Source organism: Poecilia latipinna, unplaced genomic scaffold, assembly GCF_001443285.1.
Source record: "Poecilia latipinna isolate Pla-1442-1.1 unplaced genomic scaffold, P_latipinna-1.0 Scaffold1478, whole genome shotgun sequence".
Lineage (NCBI taxonomy): Eukaryota > Metazoa > Chordata > Actinopteri > Cyprinodontiformes > Poeciliidae > Poecilia > Poecilia latipinna.
In genome coordinates, this window is record NW_015114094.1 from 112,997 (window position 1) to 139,306 (window position 26,310).

The window sequence follows — 26,310 nt, forward strand, 5'->3', positions numbered from 1 at the left end:
TTTTTCGCTCATGATTCTTTGTTGTGTTTGCCTTATGTTTTTACATCTTAAAGAGTTTGGCTCTTAAGATATAAAACACAAGACTATTCAGGCAGTGTTAGTGAAATGAAGTTGTAGTCTCTCATCTCTTTGAAAGAGAGTACATGTTTTAGCAAAAGAAGCTTAAGTGACTAAATAAATGGATGCCGACCAATAGCACTTTTGTTTTTCTAAATTTCTATGGTCAGCTTGGACTCTTGTGATTCCTCAAAGATAGAAATGATATTTGATTGCAAACTGAAACGTAGCACAGTGACGTGCCCCGCTGCGACGCAAATTTCAGCGATTCTCCCGGCTTTAGAGCAACACAATAACCAGGGGATGAAAGTTCTTGCATCTTGTTCGTCTTTGGGATGACGACTCGTAAACCCTTTTCTGAGACGATCTCGTATCTGACCCTGCCCAGCTGATTATACGATCAGGGAAGCCTGGTGTTCATCACAGAACAGGAATTTCACTTGGTGGGGCAAAAACACTCGGAATAGATTTTATCACCAGAACACGCATTTTTGCCGCTGCGTGAGATGATATGCTTACACTTTAGATCTGCGTCTGAAAGCTCGCAATCCTGAGATTTGGAACCCCACTTACTCATAAAACCCTTGAATGAAAAGCTGCAATGCCTCGCTTCAATTTTCAACAATGTAAGATCAGTGTTGGTTTTCCTCCACACGCAGCAGGAATAGTCAAGCACGTTTTTAAGTTACAAAGTCAGCTGCTTTTCTCTAGCAGACTGGATTAGAGATTTGATTCCACTTCATTTTATATGCAGTTATTAATTATGCAGACTAATCTTTGTAATGTGTTCAGTGTTTTTAATCATAGTTTTTAAGCACACTTTTGCAACCTCCTAATCGGTTACATTGCTTCCCCACATTATACCCTTTTGTTTCTGAAGAATTGCTGGAAACAAAGTGTTTTGAACAGAACAGTGTCTTAGGCAGAATTGTGCATGTGGATGGAGTGTGAACGTAATGTTTCAGGGGTTACCACAGATTATAGATCGGATTTAGGTCTAAACTCTGATTTAATCATGTTGACACTCGAATATGCATTCCTTTGAAACTGTGGTTTTCAAACTTTTTGAGTTTTTTTCCCCTTTTTAATTGTAATTAAAAGAAAAAAATCTTTTAAAAAAGTATTCTTTTGAATTTTTAGTTTTAGTTTTTTTTTTATTGAAAAACTATATATACTTTATTTCCACCCGCTAAATAAATAATAAACTTAGCACTGAATATTTTAATAAAATAAGCTGAGTCATTCTGACTAGACTCCATTTGGGGGAACCATCTATCGTGTATCTTCATTTTACTTCATTCACATTTATTCTCTATGTTGCTCTGTCACATAAAACCCCAATAAAATTAATTAAAGGCTGTAACGTGATGAAATGTGAAAATTAAAGAGGAACCTTTGCAATAAACTGTCTAATCAGTTTGTTCAGACTCCAGACTCCAGTCTGTTCAGGCTGAATTCAGAGGAGGAGCTGCTATTTACACCTTGAACACGAAAACGTTCGTCTTTTTCACCGTCTCAGACAGAGAGAGGTCCTGTTTATTTTTGTAATACCTTCAAGATCCAGGCGGGGGCGGTGGATGCTGACTGGCTGCAACCCATCACTGCCTTCAGTTCCTCTGGCTTAGCAGCTGTTGCTATGGATACAGGGCCAGGGCAGTCGGTGTGATGCAAACTACAATTGTCAGAGAAGCACAGGGGGCAGTATTGAGCTCATGGTTGTTTTCTCAGAGACCTGTCCTCTCTTGGAATGTCCATGCCCTGTCAGGTCGAGGAATTTCCTACTGTAGGTTTACCCGAAGGAAAAGAAAAGAAAAAAACTTTCAGTAAATCAAATACATATGTACTTTTGCTATCTTTGTTGACTTATTTGATTATAACTGTTACTGAGCTGTTTTATTTCCTGAGTGAGGGATGATTTGGCGCCTGTACCTGGCTCAGCTGCAGCTGTTCCCTATCGGGGGTCACAATCGCCTCCCTCTGACCTCTCCCTGCCTCCTCTTTAATCATTATGACATATGGTTAAGCTCTGATCTGCAGTGATGGAAATGTTAACTGTACATAGCTGCTGCTGGTTGAATCAATTAAATACTGATTAGCCCTGATTATCTGATTATCTTGAGCCACGAATGCACTCCTCACTTAGATGATTGCTTAAGTTGTAACTTTGTGCAGCCTGCACACATAGCTTCATTTTACGCCGTGCCAGTCAGGCTCCAGGGACACGATTCCAGTTTGACTTTTTTCATCTGAGAATAACAACAACTTGGTTTGTAAATGGCTCGCTAAAAGAAGGATTTCTTTGTAATCATACCGTGTGCCTGGCAACAAGCCCCGTGATGTTCAAAAGATAATTCAAGTGAGAAGAGAAAGAGGCAGGGGAGGGGAAGAAATTGTTTCCCTGCGTGCCAGACTGTGTATTCTACATCGATACAAAACCAAGTTCCCAGCCAAATGTGGCCTGGCTGCCAAATCTGACTTGGCTCAGTGCAAGACAGGCTGGCACGCAGGCATATGACTGTGTTCCCTGCTTTGTCACTTAGACTGTGCTTTGTGTTAAGAGGATGATTGTGTCTGGCATTGCCCAGTGCTGCTGACTGAAGTTTCAGTCGGCCTCTCTGCGTGGAGACCTTTCTCTGAAGCCGTGCATACCTGGCAGTATTCACGCGGTTAGAGAGGGAGAGGAAGGATGAGACAAGTGTGCCGATTTCTATCACAATACGGCTGCTGCAATCACAGCCAGAGACGCACCGAGAGATCGGAATCAGCCAATTATTAACTTGATCAGTGAGTACGCCATACAAAGACTGAAATCTCGACCTCACTCGTTATCACGGATGCCGCTTCTGAGAGAAGAAGAACCAAAGTTGGCTATTTATGGCATTGATGGGTTGTTCAAAAATGAACTCGGGAGAATCACAGGTATATACAAAGTGATTTCGGTTTTGTACCAAAGTACACTGGTCTCTATTAAAACATTGCTTTAAACACATGTTGCTCACAGGGGATCTGTTTGAGAAAAGTTGTCATCCACATGTTACCCGCTCAAATTCATGTTTTAAACATGTCAAACCCATAGGTGGCAGTGTAGCGCAAAGCTGTGTCACCAAATCAGATTGTTTCAAAACAACCACGACTTCCTGTTAGGATTTAAACATGGCACCAGGAGGTTCATTTGTGTGGACAGATATATAGGTTGAACTTCTTTTAAATGGCGTATTAGAATATAAAGTCTACTAAACACGAGATTATGTCGATTGGGAATCATGTCAAAACAAGTGGCTTATTTGTCACAGGCCATAATGCGCGGGACCCTAAATCTCTGTTTTCCCACACACACACAAATTCAGAGTTTTCTCAGGTCTCCACTTTGGCCAGAGGTTTTCAAAGTAATTATTGTTATGGATATTAAACTGAAGTTTTGTGTGGATGAAAGGTCAAAACTCATGAATATGTATTTTACCAGATATCTGCCTGTGTGTGAGCTAGGCCTTAAAAAGAAAGTGTCGTCTAAAGCATTTTGAAACATCCCTGTGACAGTAAGGGAGAGCAGTGCTTTTAGCAGATAACAGGAAGGCTCAGTCGAATACAAATAAGTTCTTATTCATTTAGAGGACATACATAAAAGTTACTGTTTGGACTGCTAGCCTTGCTAGGAGAAATTACTAACAGCAGTTTAAATTAATCATTTTGTTTTTGTCTTAAATTGGCAAAACTGTCTTACAGCTACTAAGACCTCATTGAGCTGAAACAAACCCTTCATACATGCCGCAGCTGAAAGTAAAGCATCACTTAAGCAGTTATATTCCCTAGAAAACAAATTTTTGGTTTGTGTCGTAAGTAAAATGTATTTTTTGATTAATTCCAATTATGTTTTTTTGTCTTTTCTGGAAGCAAGAAAGAAAAACTGATAAGCATTTGTTAAAAAAATAACTACATTTTTAATGGAGGTGTCTTGAATCTTTGGATTTTGTTGTAACTGGTGTTGGACTATTCCCGCCCAATCCCAGCGTCCAGGTCAGGCAAGCTACAGTAATATCATCCATTTCCTGTCATGCTATGCATTCAGTGCATACAAAGACACTTTTGTAGCGAGAGGCGTTAAATATCAAGGTAGGCAATAACAAGTCTTGGTGGAATGTCAAAGGTCTATTCCCCTTAACTCCTTCCAGTTTCAAATCAGCAGCAAGCCGTCAAAGCTTCCCATTGTTACTATAATTGCCCTGCGAGCAGTTAGCTCAAGTTTCATTGAAGTTTATATGTTTCTCCAGCGTGAACACAGATGTCAGGTGCCAGCAGATCCAGCCAGTGCCCGGTCTGGCTATGCATGTCTGAACAGGGGCTTGGATGGCTGATCAGAGCCCAGGGACGCTAGGGTGGGCTCGATGGGAGATGCCTGGAAAGTAGCGGGGGCTTTCCGCTTTTTCTCGCTGTCTGAAGCGCTTTTGATGTTTAGTCTGGCTCCCTCTGATGCTCTCGTTCTGTGTGACAGCCTCTGCCTCCCTCTCCGTTTCTCTCAAGTAAAACCTCCCTTCTGTCGAGGATTGTATGTCTCGCTTCCAAAACCGTGCTTGTTTTGGGGGCGGCGGGCTTATGGAAAATCTATACCAGGTGGGCTGTGTTTGAAGGATATGTCTTTTCTAATTATCTGTTTTTCGAGGGGGATATCGGGTGGGTGGTCACTGGGGCCAAATGTTCTCCAGATCCCACCCTTCTTCCTGCTTGAGATTCACTTGATTTCAGGAAAAATGACTCGTGCTCTGTCGCAGACCCAGACGGATGCCTGGAGCTGTGGGGCATGGGTATTGAGAAGGTTTATTGTTTCATGTTTGAGTCACATTCCCAAACTGGGAATTTTTAAGTCAGAAGTCAAGACGTTCCCATCTGGAATTTTTACTTTCATTTGAAGAGTTTGGTCAACTAAATACTAGAAAAACTCACAGTTGGAGGGCTCAATATGTGCTCTTGCTTCATCATGTGTATCAGAGTCTTTAAACTGTGAAGTTTAAATTGCTTAACTTGTTTGGATTGAGATCCAGATCTAAGTTGTTGCTAGGCTGTAGACGGTTAGAGAATTTATATTTTAACACCCCTTTTCTATTGGCTTGAAGGGAGTACTGAGATTCTTGAAGTCCACAAATGAATGACTTATGAAATTAAGGTTTACATAGGATAGGTCAAATTGATGGCTGGTTTAACAACAGCCAAGGAACATTTTGTGGTCCTAGTCACCCCCAAGATAATAAATCTGGATAAATGTTTCATGGATCTCTTGAATTTTTATAAATTCCTTATAATAATTATTCAAAATGAAACAATATTTACCCACAGTGTGAAAAAGTTCTTGCTTCCTTACATAGTTTCCCTTTATTGTCACGTTTCAACTAGAACCTCTCTGACAACGTGAAGTCGACTCAAAGACCTAAAGAAGAAACATGTTATTGCCAGTTCTAGAGTTCTTCGACAAAGGGTGAGAGACGATGTTTGCCTATCAGTTTGGATATCCAAAACCATTTCTTAGGCTTTGGAACTGCAGCAAATCACAGTGAGATCAATTTTCCACAAACAGAGACGACATGGAGCAGCAGTGAACTTTCACATGAGCCCCCAGCTTAGCAAAATGATTTAAAGAACCCATTGATGGACTGACTCATCTAATAGTTTGTAAATCAGATTGAAATTAGTAACTGTTACTTCTGACTGCCACTTTGATTTCGATTTGTTTAATGACAGTAGGACTCTAAAGTTTCAAGTGTTTAGGGGGTAGGAGTTTATAAGTTCTCACTTCTTCCTACCCCATTTTGAGCATGATATGTTAACTGAAACAAAAAATCTGTATTTCCTCTTCTTTTTTATGCACTTCTTGTTACTGGGCACTATTTTATTTTTATATTTGTATTTGTATCATGTTCGAATAAAATTTCATTTCATTTCAAATGCTGTGGCGAGACACCAACTAGGCCGTTAAAGCTCAAAAAACAAATTTATTGTGGTTAAATTATTATTTCAATCCAAATTTCTCCACAGTTATGAAAAAGGTCTTATTTCCGCTTTTTACAAACACTGAAGGCACCTTTAATTGGATGTTTTCCTAATCTTCTGCTGCCCCAAGTTGGACCAATGTAAATATAAAGGGTTAACGGAGAGAAAACCCTGACATTGTAAAACTCTAAAGAGAATAGGATTAAAGTAGCAATTTATCCAGCCACCCTTCTAAGTATTATGAGCCATGGATATTAAAATCTCCCTTTGTTCTTGTAAAGCCAGCATTGTGTAGCGTCTCGTCTTTTGAGCTGGCTGCGCCTTGCACCGCTAGTAGATTCCAGCATTTCGGTTTGAACCCCAGGTACCAAATGTTTTATCTGTGATGAAGGTAAAACATTTTTTTTAAAGGAAAGCGAATCCAGAGGGATATTTCACGTAACACCTTGAGGTTTCCAACTAAAATAAAGGTCCAGCTATTTTAGTTATCAGATTTGTTCATCTCCGCAATCCTTAACTGCGATTTGCAGTCGAACCAGCGATCAGTATGCATTTTTGAAATCGGAAACAACCATTATTAAACACCAGGTATTGACACCAGTTGCTGATGTGTTATTGACAGAGTGCAGCCACAGAGGAGCAGCAGATATTGCCATCTACTTAATCAGCACATCCCTCCATAATTACCTCTCCCTCCTTCATCAGTGAAGAAGTCCTTGAGGACCTTGTTATTCATACCGTCGTGACTTTGAAGGGTGTCTGTTCATTTTAATGAAAGCCATGTTGCTTTATCATTATAAGGATACATGGAGTGAATGAGAGAGGGATCAGATCTACATAACTGGATTAAAGCCTATGCTTTACCTCCTTGATGTTATGTTGCTCTTGCACATCTATGAGCAAACACAGGCTGAGATGGATTTTTTTTCCAAAATATTAAGTTATTTGTATCTAAAATCATTATTGTAACAAGATGTGTTGAGCTGAATACTTTTGGATTTTGACGCATTCTTGTCAGTTTTGCTCTGTGGAAAAATATCTGCTCTTTCCTGTTATATATTGTACTATCTTTATATAACAATGATATTGATATTTAATCAACTCGCTAAGTCAAGTCCAGTAAGTAGTAGACAAATACATGTATAAATAATAGAGATCATAAATTTTTGTGGCTCATCTGTAGATAATGTTTTTTTTTTGTTTTTTTTGGTGGATCTTGTTCTGATGGTTTCTGGTGTTGTGCCATGATGTATTGCCCTGGCAACTTAAAATCACAGAGTAGGTGGTGTGACTTGCAATTTTCTCCATTAATGTGTCATACATGCGTCTGCTATGGGCAATAAACCCATACCGGTCAATTTCATGGTAAGGTAGTATGCAATGAGATTTTTCTTCTTTTTATTTAGCTATTTTTGCTCTGTAATGGTTGAAAGCCACATGGAAAAATACTCAAAAGTGACTACAGATTTTACAAACCACTTTAAAACGTATAAAGGTACCAAATTTGTAATGCAAGTAAATCCAATTTGTTCCTTTCCAGTTCTGGAGAATTGCTGCTCAAAAACGTAACTAAATTAGCGTTCTGCGCTCGGTAACAACTTTCACTATGAAGAGTGAACGTTTTGGTCTATGAGCTGATTTTTGAGTCTTAAGCTGGCTAGTGAAGGGGCAAAAAATTGATAGATTTTGCTCAACAATTTATTAGTTGCAGTTTGTTTTTAGAGATTTGCTTTCAAATGAATGTTTAATTTCATTAAATGCATTAACAAAGCGGCAGTCGAGCTTTCAACACAGACATCATTAAGAAGTGAATTTAATATCTTAACTAAACACTTGAAGACACCAATGTCACTAAAATAAAATTTCCATTACAATATTTTTTTTTAAACTGAAAGTAGTTATTATATCTATAAATTGGGCTCAATGGGCTTCAGTTGTCACTTATTACATAAATCTACCATCAATCTGCCAACCAGTGCAGAATGCTCTTCTGTGCTGTGCTAACAATCTCAATCATCGGATTTATACACATTCACGTACACGCACACACACACACACACACACACACACACACACACTTGCTCACACATATGCACACAGTTTCCATGGAAACAGGATCCAGGGCCTTTTTACGACTGGTTGTGCGCCCCAGACAACCAAAATTGTTCTCAGCAGCCACGCAAAGATGGGAGATAAATAATTTGTACACTAAATAATTGGACACATTAAAATACAGGAGAAAGTGATGAGCTGCTGTGAATTTAGATGAAGCTCCCCCTCCTCTTTCTTTCGCTAAACAGGCCACCTTTTTTTTTTTCTTGTCTGACTGACTGCATCCACCCTCATTGTTTTCGTCTGTTATGTTGTCACATTGTTTTTGTGCTGTGTTTGCACATTAAGCTCTGCCAGAGAAGTGGGCGCACTCATTCAGATCAGAAGAAAAAAATAAAAATAAAACCACACTAGACGCACACATGGACCTTCTCCAGTCACACTGCCCCTCAGTAGCCTAATGTGTGTCTGAGGTCCAGATGGCGTAGCTGTGGGAGGGCTGCGTCGTGGTGTTAGCCTTACTGCTAGCAGTTTTGATTTTGGCCCGTCCCAAGCTGGTAGGAGAAACGGCTTACAAGCGGTCATCCCTCTGTGGGACGATAGCAAGCGTGCAGGTCACAGCGATGCGCTGCAACTTAGCGGGATCAACTTGTTCACTTCATTTGGTGGGAGCCAAATGTTCTGGTCATTTAGCACATAATTGTGGAGTAGCTGTAATATTTTGGCTCTCATGATATCGGTCTGCTTTGCTTGTTTTTTGCATTAGTTGAATTCATGCACCAACATGTTTATTTTTGTCTATTTTTGACAGGAACAAAATTGAATAAGGACCTGAAGCATTATCTAAGCCAGCGCTTCCAAAAGTCATCACCTGACCACGAACTGCAGCAGACCATCCGAGAAAACCTGTACCGTCACGCAGTGCCTTGTGAGTCTGACGCTTCCTTTTTTCTTTTTCTTACACCATCTCCACCACATCGGCATCTACTTGTATCTTATGTTTCAAATTCACCTTAATGTCCATAACGGAATGACTGAAGAATGCTTGGAGTTAAAACTTCTTTCCCAAAAAAATATCTGAGAAGTGTGGCATGCATTTGTGACGCACCAGTGGTGGAACACAGTGGTGGCCGAATCATTTTGTGAGCACGCTTCTTCAGCAGAAAGAGAAGTTGGCTAGAATTGATGGAAACGTATGAAATGAAATAAATGACAATACTGAAAGAAAACCCACTAGACCAGGGATGCCCTGGTCTAGTGGGTCCTCAAGGGTCGGCATCCTGCATGTTTTAGTTATCTCCCTGGTTTTACACACCTGCATCAAATGATGACTCATTAGAAGGTCTAAACAGAACACTGACTTGATGAGGAGGTTGTTACCATCACCAGGGAGAGAACTAAAACATGCAGGATGCCAGCCCTCGAGGACCGACTTTGGGCACCCCTGCATTAGACGTTCAATATCTGGCATTAGAACAATCTTAAACCAACATTCATGTTAGTCCAGACCTAAATCCAGTTGCTGTTGTTCATTCATCCCTCTATTCACTTGCCCTGAGCTCAACCTCTTTTGCAAAGCAGAATGGGTAAAAAAAGAAAAGCAAAACATTCTCTAGATGTGGGAATCTGATGGAGATTAAAGCTGCACGATATGTATCAAACAGAAATATGTTTGGATGCAATGTGTGGTAGTCTATATTATATCAAGGACTATGCAATAAAATTTTGCATTCCAACAATGAATCTGGCCTCTTGGAAGCACATCACAATATTCAACAAAATGCTTTCTTTATATCATGCAGGACTTTCATCAATGTACTCCAAAAGTGTTTGAGTTAAAGGTGACTGACTAAATATCGCCTTAAATGTACTAAATACAAATGAATTCCACGCTTTTCATCAAATCTTGTATCGCTTTCCTCCCACTTCTCGATTATACACTATTTGAATCCTGTTCAGTACATTGAAGTCATTTATTGTAACATGATAAAGTCTGGAAAAGTTTTAAACGGATACAAATACAAAGCACTTCATATTTCACTCTGCTGGTGCAAGAACTTCACACATATGATTGAGTTTGGCCAGTTGGTGGTAGATCAGTGTTTAATTTAGGGTATTTGCCCACACCAACACTTGACCCTTATTTCTAATTAGGGCTGATTGTTTAAGTCTGATCAGAGTAGTGTTACATTTGTCTGCAGGCCAATATTGACCATGCAGTTAGCCAAGCCGATTAAGCCACATCCTCCCTGGGACCGACCTGATCTTATTGCTTTAACCGTTTTATCACACAACACATCCCTCTTCCTCCCAGCAGTGAACTTCACCTTCTGTTTTCCAAACCGATGAGCAACGACGATCCACCCATTCTATCATCACAGAGCTCGATTTGCTAATACATCTGATCAGTTCTTATGTTATGTGACTTTCTAGCGGATAAATCGGTTGCTTTGCAGATAGAATTGCTCTGCCTCAGCATAAATCCAGCTGTTTTGTGAAGGCCTCTGAACTTTGTTGAAGAACGTTGGTGAACAAACGGCATAATAAAGAACAAGGAACACGGAAAGCGATATCCAAAACTTTGAACACCTCAAAGAACGTTTCTCAAACCAATTTGAAACGGACAAAGTAGGAAATGGCTGCAAACTGATCAAGATATGGTTCTCTACTTAACGGGGTGGCAGGAACAAAGATGTTGCATTCAAAAAGCTTAAATCAGGAATGACGACAAATATATTAAAAAGGTCTTCTGTTCAGATGAGACCACAATTGAACTTTTTTAGCATATGAAAAACACTACATATTCCTTTAGTAAAACATGGTGGTTTCAGCATCATCCTGTGGGGAAGATATTTTGGAAGAGATGGATAATATGGTCAGAGTCGATGGAATTATTGATGGAGCTAAATGCAGGGAATTATGGAAGAGAGCGCATTAGAGGCTGCAGAAACACAGTCAGTGCTACAATGGAAGGGTTTAGATAAAGCATTTTTTGTCAAAATGACCCAGTCAAAGTTAAACCTAAATCCTATTGAGAATCAATTTTTATGTTTCCTTCTCTATCACCATTAAGCAATACCTTTCTCTGGTTCATCCCATAAAATGTCATTAAAATGCATTGCAATTTGTGTTCGAACCTTGACTAAATCTATGAAAAACAATTAGGATTATACTTTTGCAAGGCCAGAGCAGAAAATGTACACGAAGCAGGTACTTGGATTTGTTGCTTAGTTTTAAACTTGGCATCAACTAAAACCAGGATTTTCATTCCCTGCCTTTTTAATTAGCTAACTTCTGATTCTCCCCCATAAATTACTTTCAGTATGCAGGAAGCCCATTTCAGGGACTTTGTCTGCACTACGCCATATGTCGGCCAGACACCGTTACTTGGTGGGGGTCTGGTCATAAATGCCCACTGCAATTACTGAGTGGTTTCAGGCACGCTAATGTTGTTTGAAGTAAATAAAGCATGACGGCATTCTCCTAGCCACTTGTTCTCTGGGGTTATAAAGTTTTTGTTTTGTGGTCATGGAGCAGGTAGGTGATAGAGTAAAGGTTGCAATTGACAGATGCCATTTTTGTTTGATATCAGTAAAAATGTAAAAGAAAAAAAAAGTTATTTACGTCTTCACAAGCTATCTAGTCAGATATATTGACTTGTATCACCAGATCAAATGTTTACCAAACCTCTGTTCATCTGCAGAGATTCAGAAATGGTAACGGATGGGGAGGTGTTGCTATGCAAAAATGCCTCTCGGTCATTCCTGCACAAGTCCCTGAGAGCTACCAGAACACTTATTTTTAAAGTTTCCATCGAGTATGATTTAGTAGTTTGGATCCAGTTGTATGAAAGCCATCTGTTTAGTTGCATAAGCAGTGAAGGGGTTCCCTTTTATGTTGACTTGTAGCTTTTGTAAGCTTTTTACACCCCTCACCCTGCTGTCTCACATTGACCTCGTTGCCCTTTGCAGCCAAGAGGACACTCAAGGCAATCAATAAGAACGTGACCCTTTCCTTGGTTTACCACTTGGTTTTCCTCTGAGGAACTGCAAACATGTTTTCAAAAGGCCTATAAGACTACACAGAAATAGAAAAAGCTCGTTTTATCACTTTATGCATTTTGTCCTGCATGGGTTATCAAAGATTCCTCGTACAAACTTCATAGTTTCTAAAGTCTTAGTCCTTCATGCCAATGATCACGCTCTGCTGATCACCATGAGGACATTGTGGGTTTTAGTAGCATTAGTAGGTAAGCACAGTTCAGTTAAGGCTCCACTAAATGGAGCGTGGAAGTTGGTGCTGGAATCTAAGGGTCCAAAGCGCATACATTCAATGCCATGCTAAAATCACATTGCCATATAGTGTGGCCTGGCATGATAACTGTGTCTGACTCAAGGTGTCTTGGCGGCATAAACATGGCACTTTTCCCCAATCAGCGTCTGAAAATACCAACAGTTTCCATTCAGCAGTCTCTTGTGCATGGAGTCTTAAAGACAGATGAAGCAAGGACCAGACCATCTGGCACTCCAGCTGGTAGATGAATGCCCAAATATACATATTTTACAGATTGCCACTGTAATATCCTCCACTGTTACGTGAATTCAAGTTTTGATAAGTGGTCATTCTTGCTTTTAAGCAAGTATTTGATTCAAAGTAGCCACACTTTAATGATCAATCTACTTTACAAACTATTTGGTGTTGAGTCAGACCATATTTTTAAAGAACAAATAATATGTTCTATTAAAATTTTGGCCTCTCGTATTCATGTAGATTGTGAAAACGTTGACATATTGGCCTAGCCTTTTTTATACATTCCAACAACTCATCTTTAGAAATCATCTCAAACCACTAGTCTCAATACATCTGAGGTGCCTGTTGAGGCATATTTGATACGGATACTAAGGATCGTTTGTGAAGTATATTGCTGCCATCTAGTGGTCAGTGTGTTCAGAACATTTGACTAGTTTTACTGTATTAAGTTGTTTCTAAAATATGCAGATGACAGACCAGAGGGTATTATGTAGAAAGACCTGCTGTAAATAAGTTTGTACTACATTTGGTCAAAGATTAAAGCTATTTTCCATCAGAGGCTCAAATAAAGTAGGTGTAAAATGCATATGAGAAAAGAAAAAAAAAATCTGATCATTTTCAGACCAGTAAGCACACCATACTCAAGTGTCACCAGCTTATGTTAACCACACCACACTTATCTGTTGAAGCTATTACCACACAAAGAAGACTCAACGTATCTTTAGGATCAGTGAGGTGCTTATTATGAACTCGGTGTAGTGGCTTTTGATCTTTTCCATCCACAGAACTGACCCATTTCTATTTAGAGTAGAAAAGAGAGAAATTCTTACAAAGTATATTTACATTGGATATTCATTGTGGTGTTCAGTATCGCTGTCCTAATTTATTTAGGGTTGACAGTTTCTATATCGGTTTTAAATTGAAACTTCATTTCCAAAAATCTCAACTCAAATGCCCATGGTGGGGGGGAAAAAAAAAAGAAAATTAGCTGTTACCATAACACCCTGATCAAATATAACACCCAGTGGACCCACCCTCCCTTGAATGCTGAGGCATTTGTCTGCTTCCCTTGTGGTCACCCCATCGATGCATTCCCATTCTCCCGTTACCCCCACAAGCCCTCCTCTCCCTCTGTCCTGCTTCCATTCCTTAACCCCCCCTACCCCACTCCACTCCACCCCACTCCACTCCCCGAAAGCTATGACACAACTGTCTTTCGTCCCCCTGCTGCCTCTGCAGCTCTCTTCCCTTTAGTAGCAGTCTCTGTCTTCCTTTCTTATATTTTTCTTGCCAGTTGTAAGCGGTCGGAGCAATAGCAGCAGGAAGTGAGAAAGCTTGTGCTGTTGGATTTATACCTGGCTTTAACCCCCGATGCTCGGCGTTACAAACGTGGCTCGGGTGTCTCCCGCATCAAGGCAAGTAGCTTTGTTTACTGATGGCTCAGTAGTCACGTCTGAACTCAACGAGGTTTGAAAAAGCCTGCGTTCACGTGCATGTGTCATGAACAGCGGCGCTAGCTTTGCAGACGATTGGACGACCTGTATATAGGCTAAGAGGACAGCTCGATTGGAAGGGGGGTGCTGAAGCTGTGGGGATCCTGATGGGGGTGGGGTGTAGTTTTTGTGTGGGGGGGGGGTGGGAGGGGGATGGGCAAAAAGGATTGAAAGACGCAAAAAAAAACAACTTCACTGATGGTATTTAACCAGCTAAGCTAATATAAAAGCATACTGTGGTGTTTTACAGTTGCATTGTACTAAGGTGAGGATGCTGTTGATCTACAGTATTAACAAAGGTCGCCGTTGTCATGCTGGTTGGCTGAGGTTACAGATTGCACTCACAGTTGCAATCACTTTGTGATGCCTGAGACAAACAAATATCATTACAACAGCCGTAGTTGTTCCTAAATGGGGAAAAAGTGGCGAATAAATCAAAAACCAAGGGGCTGGGAAGTTATCAGACCATATCGATTCAGAACAGAATCCCAAATCCTCTGTGCGTCTTCTGCCACATGTTGCATAAGGTTTGTTGTGTTCATCAAGGATGTTTTTATTGGGTTTGTAACGACGGATCTTTCCTGTTAGACTGGTTCTGAGCTGATTTAAACACACACAGAGCCCAGTCTGTGTCCGCCGCTTCGGACTTTACCAACAAGCTGATGTGAATACAGCAGCACTTGAACAGTTATTTCAGAGCCTTTTCTAAACTTTGATAATCTTTTATTAATAAAATGTTGTGAAATTAGGAAAGCATCTTTTACATGTCTTATTTGTTCCCTTAATTTTTATATTCATGGTTTACATTTTTGTACAATAGTGTATGTTTGTGTTGGCTGCTAACTATTGTATATTAATATTCAGATAAATTAGTGTCATTACCAAAGTAACATTATCAGATAAAGGTATTTTTTCATGGTTTGGTTTTGAATTTGATGACATTTTAGCATAGTTTAGTTTCAGATTCTTCCTTTTGTAGTTGCAGACCACATAAATAAGGTTTCAAAATGAACAGTTTTACCATTTGATACTTCTCCCTTCAGCAGCATTTCTTCAAGAGATTCTATTTAACAGCTATTTACTCCAGCTTTTTTTTTTTTTTTTTTTTTTACCCTGAAAATTGTGGAGCCACAGAGTGGGTGAGATGGTGAAGCATGTACCCATTATGGTCACAGTGATGGGCAAGGAACTCACCAAGCGCTGTTTGTAATTTCCACGGTTTTCTAGTCTCTTGCTTGTTTCCAAATTATTGTTTAAAAACCGACAAGGCGCTGAGATAAGTCATTCCCAAAAAATCTGTCTCAATGGCTGTGTGGAGGGAAAAAAACACACACACAAACAGCAAGAGTGTGGACAGGAATGCATTTTCCCTTTGACAATGCTTCTCCAAATGTTGGAAAATTCAAATGTATCCAAAGGTTTTTGAAATATAATGCTTAAATAACTTTTTTTGACGGATGTTTTACTTCTACAGTAAAACAGCATGAAACAAATGTAACATTGTGTAAATTATTAATACAGCTATTTTGTAGATTTTAGTCACAAAACCAGTTGAAATCTATGAATACTTGAGAGCCCATCTATAATTGCTTATAACCGCCTATTTTAATAGATCAGGCAATGAATATACTTTAATATGCATTAAAAGTGGCAATTGTCTTAGCATCTGCGAAGTACGCGTGTGTCAAGGTATTTCAGCTTCCCTACCTGTTTTTATTTTTATTTTTTTAACAAATATATATGCTTTACAAAAAATTGAATAGGTGAATTCACAAACACTAGACAGCGAATAGACTGTAGGTCAGAGTACACTGTTAAGTCACTTTGTTGTAATACGTGTTTTTATTTTGAATATGCTTTTATAACTTTTAGAACATGACAGGAACTGCGGTTAAGAAAAAGACTGCAATAATGATAAGTTAAGTTCTGCAAATGGCTTCACTTTACCAGTCATGTATGTGAAGTTTGTCTTTTCTTTTTTTTTCCTACTGTAAGTTTCTTATTTTATACATAATTATGAATGATCTGTTGATCTTAATTGGACAATCTTTAGCATAGTCTTTTTTTCAGTCATTGAATGCACCAAACTGAAGGCAGCCAAAAGTGCTCTTTGGTGTGGAGGTTGTATCTGTGGGAATTAAACTTAAAATCAGTCATTTTAGCCATCAGCGATGGAGGGTTCAGAGTTTTTTTTCCTTGTATCCCAATGTTTCCATCACTCTCCATGGGCTTTAGCACCCTGTCATCAAAAACAGGTGTGAGCATCAAGACCAGCGGCGCCCATGTAACTGGTCAAAGATGTTACTTGTATAGAGTGTGAATACATGGCAAGCTGGAATACCGTGCCACAGCCTTTTTGCGGATGTCTTCTGTTTTTAACGTTTTTGTCCCCAGAAATGATTCAGATCATCAAATAAAATAAAATATGAAACATAATGGAATGAAAACAAGACACGGACATTGTTTCATATAGTAATGGGATAAACCTAGCTAAACTATAATTGTACCACTTGTTAAATCTTATGACTGTGTTTTCCTGGATATTTGGGCCTAGTTAATGACAGACATGTAGAATCAAACTGTTAATTTACTAGAGCCTACCTGGCAGCATAAAGTTGGCTTAAAAGCAACATGTTATGTTGCTTCTTGAGAAGTTGAAGAGGGAAGCAAAGTCATTTATCTTTCAGACTGGAAAGGGTTAGGAAGCCAGTACATGCATTTTTGCAAAATACAGCTGATGCACACTGAGGTCTTTGAATGTCTTGGATGACCTTTGACCCCACAGACTCTTATGTGCTCCTCTTGTTTTTTCCCAGCCCCCTTCCTCTGACCTCTGGGCATAACAAATGAGCCCAACTCTTAGCTGCGTGTCTTTCTTCCCAAGCTGTATCTCGACTAGATCTGAGAGTTTGCAATTCGTAGTTTGTCGTCTCACACAAAATCTGTGCTGAACTCTTCAACACTCATCTGCTGGAGTTGTAGCACTTATAAAAGCCGGTGAACTTCTGAGCTCGTTCCGTTGTTTGACATGTAAATTTATGCAGCTCCTGTCTCCCTCCAGCACAGCTTCCCCCTCAGCGAGGCACTAAAGTTTCTTCCCCTCACTCCTTTTCCCTCACATCTTGGTCAAGGATTACTTGTTATGGACTCAAAACAGCAGACGGCTTGTGTATGAGTTGGTGCACGCTATACCACCGGTGTATGGGGAGAATAACAGAGAAAATAGCAGGTTTTGGGATCTGATGGCATCTGTGAGAACAAGAGGGAATGGGGGGTGAAGAGCCAAAAGGGAGGAGAAGAGGGTTGTGTGTATAGGGGGGGTGGGCGGGTGCATGTGGGTGCCTGCGAGATGGGAAACAGCGGGGCTCAGTCAGTGAGAGAGAGACACAGAAGCCTCGCATTGGTGTGTGTGAGACGGGGCACATATTAAACCAATGTGTGGATGCTGCTTAGCTTAGCTCCAGTTAGCCTAGCATCCCCAAGCCAGAGCTGGACAGAGGACACAGGCACAGGAGGAGAAAGGATAACTAAATCTGCATCCTTCCCACAACCCCCACCCTTTCCTTCTTTCCTCTCATCTACACCTGACTGGATTTTTTTTTCTTCTTCTTTTTTTTAATCGCTTCTTCTGTCTCCTGTCGACGTGGTGGTGTTCTCTGGACTGTAGGCTGAGGGAGCAGGAGCCAATCACAACGTTTTCTGATTGAGGTATTTTGTTTTTGTTTGATTTGAAGACGAGGGGCGGCTGTGATTTAATACTCGTGGAGGGGGGGATTGGAGGAGTGGGGCAATGAGGATGGAGGAGAGGCAGGAAGGCTGTGCATCAGGCGGAAGGCACATCGCCGGCAGTAATGGAGGCTGATGTGTTTGTGGTCAAACGGAAGCCGTCTGCGTCTCGTCTGTCTCAGGTTCGACCGTCTGCGCACGTCTCGTGCGAAAACCCTCCGGTCGCCAGTGTTGACATGATGTGTGATCGCGCTGGAAGCCGCTTTGCCCGTCCCGTTTGTCCGGCTGGAGCTCCTCGGATGCTAAGCTTAGCTCCTTCCTCTCCTCCTCCATCCTCTCCCTTTCATTCTTTTACCATTTTTCTCTGTCTCCTTTTTTTCCCCTTCCTCCCTGTTTTTTTTTTTTCTTCAGTCTATCTAATGTCTGGATGGCCCTCGAACCCACCCTTTCTCCCCTCCATTTCTACCCTCCTATGCCCACTCCCTCCCCGCCCCTCTAAATTGTTCATTTTAAAGCTTTTCTTTCCCATTCCCATGTAGCTGTAGGTAGCAGCACTTAGCCGGCCAAGCTTGTTTTGAGCGTGGAAAGAAAAAAAAAAAAAGACAAAGGCTGGCTGCGAGTGAACGCGGGGGGCATTTTCAGGCTGGTTTCTGGCTGATTTAGCTTCACACAGCCCTCTTGCCCCTTAAGGGTTTTTTCCCCCCCTTTAGTCTAATCTCTCAACTACTACTCTGCTCCTCGAGCCCCCTGCATCTTTCTATATTTCAATACCTATGTAGAAAAGAAAAAACAGGTCTGAAGGAAGGCCTGTTTTTATTTTTATTGACATGTGGAACACCTCATATCTCTCTGTATCTCTGATTCTCTGGATCTGGGGACATTCAACCTCTAATGAAAGGCACCCAGATCAGCTGCAAACACTGCCATCTTTGCCACTTATGTCAAAGTCAACACCACACAAGGAGATTTTGAAGGGGTTTCGAAGAAGAAAGCGAGATGGTGGAGGCTTCTGTCGGACCGGGCTTTCCTCTCTCCAAGACAAAACAAATGCATCTAGCCAGAACGTAGTCAGAAATTTGAGTACTGGAAAATGCTGGCCTGTGGCTTTTGGTTGGATTAACCCTTTACTGGGACAGATGGCTCCATCCCCCTGCCGAGCTAGCAAACCCCAGTCAGCTTGTCAGCCCCTCTTTGCGTGCCTGTTTGTGTGTGTGTGTCTTTCATAAAAAAGAAAAAGAAAAAAATACGTTTGGCAGGCTTGCTCAGGCCAACATGGTGGATGGATCTGTTTTGGTTATTGGAATACGATGGCAGTCTGCTGTCCTTCCCCTTGTTTGTGTGTAAGCATGCAGGTTTTTGACAAGGATCCACGAGGACGGGCCTCAGTCTCTTCTTGGGAAAATATGGACTCGGTTGGCCGGCTTTCACGACTGCATGTTGATTGTGGAGATTTAAAGAAACGATTCAGTTTGCAGTTTGGGCACAGCTTCTGCTTTGAGACTGTGGCCAGATTTTTTTTAACACGTAAGCTGTTGCCGTTCCTGGTTTTCACCCATCAGTTATACAAAGAAAAAATATTCCTACATTTATGCATTTATTTCATTCGTTTGCAGTTTAAAATGAAATAGAATTGATATAAACACAAGTTTTACGTTAAAAGGAGTAGTTGGAAGAAAAAAATCTTATCTAGTCTATGCCTTCTCTTAAGACAATTTACTATACCATAAGCAACTAAGCATCAGTCAACCAGCCATATAAAAACATCTTTATACACAAAAATAGGCAATTAAAAAAGATAAAAAAGAGGTACTTATGTTGAACTTGTCCACATTTTGTCGCATTATAACTATAAACTTCAGTGTGTCGTCTTGGGATTTTCTGTGACAAACCAACAGGAAGCATCAGGTAATTGTAAAGTAGAAGGCAAATGATAAATAGGTTTTAGTGGCTAGAAACCATAACCTGCATTTGTAGTAATTCTCCTTTACTGTAAAATCACCAATTACAGTAATTAGTGGCATGGAGAGGTCATTATAAGACCACAGCATGACCCTGCCACCACCATAGAATGTAGGCCAATAAGCTTAATCTTTATTATCATTTCTTGCTTTACCATTTTGTGACATTTCCACCATTCTCTAAGTTTTAGCCTCTCAAGCACTAAAGACATTGAGAATTGTCACATTTCATCCAAATGGCTAAATATGCTGTAGATTTGCAGAATAATGAATGGACCCCGGTTAAAATATGATATCCAAGAAGTTCTTTGTGAATCTGAAATTGCACTGCAGATGGTAATTTATTTGTTGTTGTATTTCCCTGAATACACTATCCCCTAAGTGAAACATGGTGGTGGTACCATCATGCTGGAAATCTTCCTGTAAACGGGAACAGAGATGGGAAGATATGCGGAATTAAAATCAGAGAAAACCTGGTAGAGGCCTAAATTGAAAATTTGTGTCGATTATATTCAAAGATTTCTCCAGCCAGTCTGAGTGAGCCTGATCTGTTCTGTAAAAATGGGCAAAATCAGGCATGTGTAGTTGATAGAAATCTACCTGAAACCCTGGGATGCTCCAGTTATCCCAATAAAAAATACGGGATTTGTTTGTGACATGTTTAAATTGTAGAAGCTCTTCCACTGTGTTGCCGCGTTCTCTTTGACTGTCAAATATGGACAAATATTGTAAACATCTTCCAGGAAAAATTGTGTTTTTACTGTAATGTCATCCAATAAATTTGACCTGGAATGAAAACCAGACTTTTCAGAAGTTGTATTTAGAAACACTGGATCCATCAGGTTTTAAAACCTTGGGTTGGAAAAATCTGATTTGGTGAGATGAATAGAAAAGCTGCGTTTGTTAGATGGTCGTCTGTAGAGCTCTTCTTCTTCTGTCAGTTATGGCGTTTTTCTGAGCGGCGACTCCTACAGCAAAGCATTAAATGTGAGAATCTAAAATGTGGACGAGGATAAACCGTAGTTCAAGTCACCTCAATGTCTTGTGTGATACTTTGGGAATTACTTTAGTCTACCGAATATTTTAGTAATCAATTAATTTTATTTGTTATTCTGATCATTAGTCTGATTTAAAAATGGCACGCTCTGATTTTATTTTATTTTTCACCTTATAATCTTTTTCTTATAAGTTGGAAAAAAGCTTAGTAGCTTTATTTTTGGCAGCTTATTGATAGTTTAAGTGAATGATGACCCAAAACATTGTCTTGTTATGCAAACCACCTTTATATCTGCATTTCTTTGCTCTTCTTTACATGTGGATCTTGGTATAAATGGCGGTTTAGTTGGTGGATCAGCCTTGGCGTTTGAATCAGAAGCGCCACTGGTGGAGTTGGACCGCTGATAAAAATGAAGCCTGTAGTGGGACTGAGTCGGTGGCCTGAAAAGCCACAGTTATCCTCTGGTCAAAGCAGAGACCAAAACAGCTATTCTGGACCACACAAGTAGAACCCACAAAAGAAACGTACTGAAGAAGCAGAAGTCACGAAGTGGTGGCTGAGAAACAGAGGGAGGGATTATGTGGTATTATTATTATTACTATCATTTTGTTTTTCGGTTTTATTTTGTTTAAAATAAAACAAGTCAATGTGGGAGGATAGAGGCCGCATGGGGAGCTGCTGGTCTCCTGTACTGCTGGGTTAATCTAAAGCTATGCAGATAGTGACTCTGTCTCTAACCTTACTATATGAAATAAAACAATACTCCAGTTTTTAATTTGACATACCCAGTGTCAGACTTGAAACATAAAGATTACTTGATTTGGTTTGTTTCTATTGCCCTGATATTATATATAGAAACCACTCAAAATCTACTTGTTTAAATAGTATCTGTGCTGGCTGACCTGAATGCTCCGTAACAATAGCTGACTCTATTAATAGAACAATTATGATAATGAATTATTGCCAAACACGTTTACGGTGTCCCACTTTGAGCTGATGGATCTGAGCACTGGAACAGTTTTAAAATGTAGGAATCTTTTTTTTTTTTTTGTTCGTCATTTCTTAATTTCTCAGTGTTATTACCGTTGGTGTTTCCTTTCTTACTGTGTGCATGTGTTTAACCTTTCAAGGAAGCATGTTTAGTCGTGTTAATCTTCCGTTGGTCATGTGGAGGTTTTTGAAGCACTTCATCAGAGCAAAAAAGAAAAAAAAAAAAAATTCTTTAGGAAATCTGCATAATGGTCTTTGCATTTTCAATAGATGGCTTCCTAAAAATCATTAAAACACAAAGCTTTCATATTCATCCCAGAAAGCCAAATGTTTTGGGGTATATCATTTACATCTGATTAGCATATTTTGAGTCGCACACCATGCTACGAAAGGTACACATACGGTTAAGAAAAAGAGGTTCTAAAGCACAAAGCTAATGGTTTGCAACATAATCGGGTTTCCTCTCAAAAATGCAAACAAATCTCGACTAATAGGATTCCCCCCCAGTTCTTTGTTTGCTGGTTGAGTGGCTGAATTAAAAAGATAATTATGACTGAGGTGTCAAAATTGTAGCTTTTTTATGACTGAAGAGAGGAAAAAATGTCACAATTAAATTTCTTTTCTTTTTGTAAATGAGTCTATAATGCAGATTCCATTGTAACCTCTAGGGATATTTATACATTCCTCTGAAATCAGACAATGATAAATACTATGTTTGTGTGGCATGTAATGTGTAGTACTTTCAAAAGAGAAATAAAATTTCATGAACGACAGAGGTGCACTGTTCAGGATTGTGTGGCCAATTTATAAAACTTTGACTTGTTAGTGATTTTGACCTATTCAGATTTCTCTTATCAACCAACATAAAATCAGTAATCTAAGAAAATAACAGCATATAGATATATCTTCTGGTCTTACTACTATAAACAGTAACTAGTTCATCAGGATTTTACTATTATAAAATAAAGATAATTGTCATTATAAGAATAACCTGAAAATCAAAACAGAGTCTCGAATAACAGTATCGGATTATATGGATCTAAAATTTTGTCACAATATTTTGTGGTATTCATTGTGTTTTTTGTCTTGCCTTGCAACCCCTTACTCTATAAAAATATCCACTTTTGAAAGAGCTGCTAAAGTAAAACATCCTCTGCATTAGATGTTTTGAATTATTGTCCTGGATCTCAGCGGCTATTTTTTTAAGTGTAAATGCAGCGTTCATCTATGCACTCGTGAAACTAGGACCAAAGTTGGTAGAGAACTAATCCCAACCATATTAGCTTTGTGAGAGGTTGGCAGTTTGAGTTTATTGTTAATATTGCAAGATGATAAATTCTTATCACAGCAATTTTTCCTCCTGTTATACAAACTAAAGAACATTACCAAACAATAATTATCCACTGTAGAACAATCAACTGTTTTAAGTTCGGCTTCAATGAACGGGTAAATATAACCAACATGGAACATCTTAAGCTCAACTAAAAACAAAACATGATCAAATAAATAACAAATCCAGATTTTACTGTAATGGCTGGGTCAGTTTTTCCTGCAACATCACAGCTCGCATGACTTACAGTCACTGTTTGAATTTTATGTCTTCTCCAGAAAATGTATCTGGTATTTATCTAGGAATTAAATAGAAATAATAATACCTGTAAGCGCAAAATAATGCAGGTTTAGATCAGATCCCAGATGTGAAATTGATTGGTGGAGAAGAATGAGCTAAAAGTCCTTGTAGCGAGTCGGACTTGGAGTTGAGGAAATGGTTTGCTTCATTTATAGCCACACGTTGTTCAGTCAGGTTTACGCTCATCTTAATGTTTAACAACGACCTGCTACAAAAGCTGTTCTTATCTCGGGTTATTTATGGACGTGCATAAAAATCTGTGATTTCCAAACAGTCACCAGAACTTGTCATCATATTTCGCCAAGAACAATACTGACGACAAACTTGTGCGCTACGTGGTCCGCTGCTGTCATCTCATCAACCGTGAAAAGATTTCATGTGGGATTACTTGTGAGTTGTTGCCCTTTGATGATTCACACACTTTTAAAATCTTTGTGAGCCTCGGATCCTGGTTGTGACCAAAATAACCAGCACCTTGCAGTTACTCATTGCAATTTTTAGACAGTTTTTCCCTGGATCTTTATTTCAGCCGAGAAGTTAATCTGGTTCACTTTCCTCTGCTGAAATCAAGCCATCTGTGAGGCTCAGGCAAGCTTAAGGAAAGCTAAACAGCACCATGAAACCGGATCTGATGGAGATGTCAAGCAAGACGGCTCTTCAGCTCTCAGCAAAAAGGAGTCAAATTGCACAAAAAGTCGACACCGGCGTCTCTCCTGTAGAAGGAATTAAATGTAGGTCACAGCTAAACTGCAAGGCCAGGCCTGAGGGATGTGCGCGCTCAGGGTGCTGTGTTGCTTTGGGGAGAATGCAAGTCAAGGGAATAAACAGATTTTTCACACACACACGAGTATTTTTAGAAGCTGGCTTGCGTCTAAGTGGAGGCATGCACCTCCTTTTTTACCGTCTTCAGTGTCACAATGGCAATATGTTGAAGCAAAAAAAAAAAAAAAAAAAAAAAAATTGGACCAAAGTTTAATTTCAGATTCTCGTCCTATGTTCCTTTAATCACTGACACGTCTTAAGCACCTTTTATTGTTTTGCTTATTTTTGCTTTAGTATCTCTATATTGTCAAATGGAGACTCGTGTCACCATGTGCCAGGATAAATATAACCAATCTTGGCCTGTCATGCCACCAGAGATCCAGACACTCCCTTAAAAATAGGCTGCTATCAATTAAATATAGATGAGCTGCTGAATGTGTCTGCCAGTTAATGTTAGCATGAAGCTTGAGTAAGAGAGTTTTAAGAGGAGGGCTGTACGTGAAGCCGTAGTAAAATAATGAGCTCTTTTTCAAGTTTTGACTGGGAGGCTTACTTCGTGTGTGACTTCCTATGTGTTATACGTTTCGAAAAACTAGCAGCCAACATATGCTCTGGTTAGATGACATTCAAACTGATGTGCTAGCCTATATGCAAATTGATGTGTGACAGAAAACTATTGAGATTTTTGGCTGTGATGTGGCAAGGGTTATACATGCATCTGCAAGGCCCCATGTGGCAATCAAATGTACTTCAAAGTCCAACATGCGTTGCCGTCTATGGTCCCAATTCTAAACCACGAACACCACTGTTCGGTCGGAGATGATGGGAAGACGTCATGAAAAGATGCGTTGATCCGTTGTAAGCTGATTGATGGTAAAGACTTACCATGACGACCAAGGTCAGAGTAGAGATTGTGACTGATGACCGTCTTGACGTATTGATCGTGATTTGAAAGGTAACTGGATGCTCTCTGTTGTTGGTAGCAGATCCTGTGTGGAGGGGAAACGTGTAGATCGGTGCTCAGGTCAGAGTGACACTAAGCTGATCTTCAGAGACATCAAACGCCCTCCAAAAGCTGACATGATCTAAAATGAGACGTTTTCATTTCGTGCATCTCTTAGTCTTCCCATAGGTATTAAAATTTGACATGGCACTTTACACCTTCCAGGTATAGTCTGAAGCAGATTAAATCTTTTTGCTGTTGTTGTTGGTGTGTTAGCGTAAAGCTAAGAAAACTACAACCTTAAAAGTCGAGGCTTGGAAAAGTAATCTACTTTTCAATGATCCATCGGCTTGAGAGAGGAAAATTAGTTGCTCACTACACATTTCCGCCCAACCTTTTTAAAGTCGCTCATAATTTTACTAACTCTGGTCTGGCCCAGCCATCAAGTAAATACATGGCATATTGGGTTTTTTGATTGATCGAGTTTTACCATTTTCTTTTTTACTCCAATGAACATGTTGAAGTTTTAATTTTTAATTTTTTTTTTAAAGACTGTGGACAGTGTTGCCTTTAGGTTGAAAGCCACCGGACATGGATGGTTATCTATTTTGTTGTTCAATCCTCCGCTTGTTTCTGCAACAACCTTCTTGGTCTATGAGGATTTAGCATTCCTTTAAGAGTCCCACTACTGTAGTGCAATCTGCAAATAAATGATCAGGTTTTCCACATGTGTGCATACATGCTGTGTTTAAACAACAAAGGACTGAGCACACAACCTTGAGGAGCTCCAGTCGTGATGAAGTTGACTGTTCTTTCTAATTCATTTTGACATTTCTTTCTGGCAGCTTGTCCAGAATCCAGAGTCATGGCGGTGTTTAGGGGAAGTAGAAGATGTTTTTCTGTTTGTCAGCCTGGATTGGACATGTAGAAATACTAGCAGGCAGGATTTGTTGGTGCTTATGTTCTGGCGGACGCACCAGGATTATTTTGGAAGTTAATAGAAAGGCTAGTTAATGCAGACACTAAATGTAGCAACTGTTTCATTTTGAAAGTTCTGGTTACCCAACAGCACATGTTGGAGTAGTAAAGAAAATCCATACAATGTCTGCACAATCTTTAACAAAACACATTCTAGTGGTGCATTCACTGATCAGAAAAAGATTTCAAACTGGCTACTCAAGCTGGAAATCATC

At 39.8% G+C, this 26,310-nt stretch overlaps 1 protein-coding gene across 2 annotated transcripts in view; it reads left to right on the forward strand.

The window, feature by feature from the left end:
* The window catches only part of LOC106962965 (membrane-associated guanylate kinase, WW and PDZ domain-containing protein 1-like), a 99,186-nt gene that overhangs the window by 45,590 nt on the left and 27,286 nt on the right, over positions 1-26,310 (forward strand). For both annotated transcript variants that reach the window (XM_015057647.1, XM_015057648.1), the window contains exon 2: positions 8,900-9,016. In XM_015057647.1, coding sequence (XP_014913133.1) covers positions 8,900-9,016 — 117 coding nt within the window. The remainder of the gene's footprint in view (positions 1-8,899; positions 9,017-26,310) is intronic.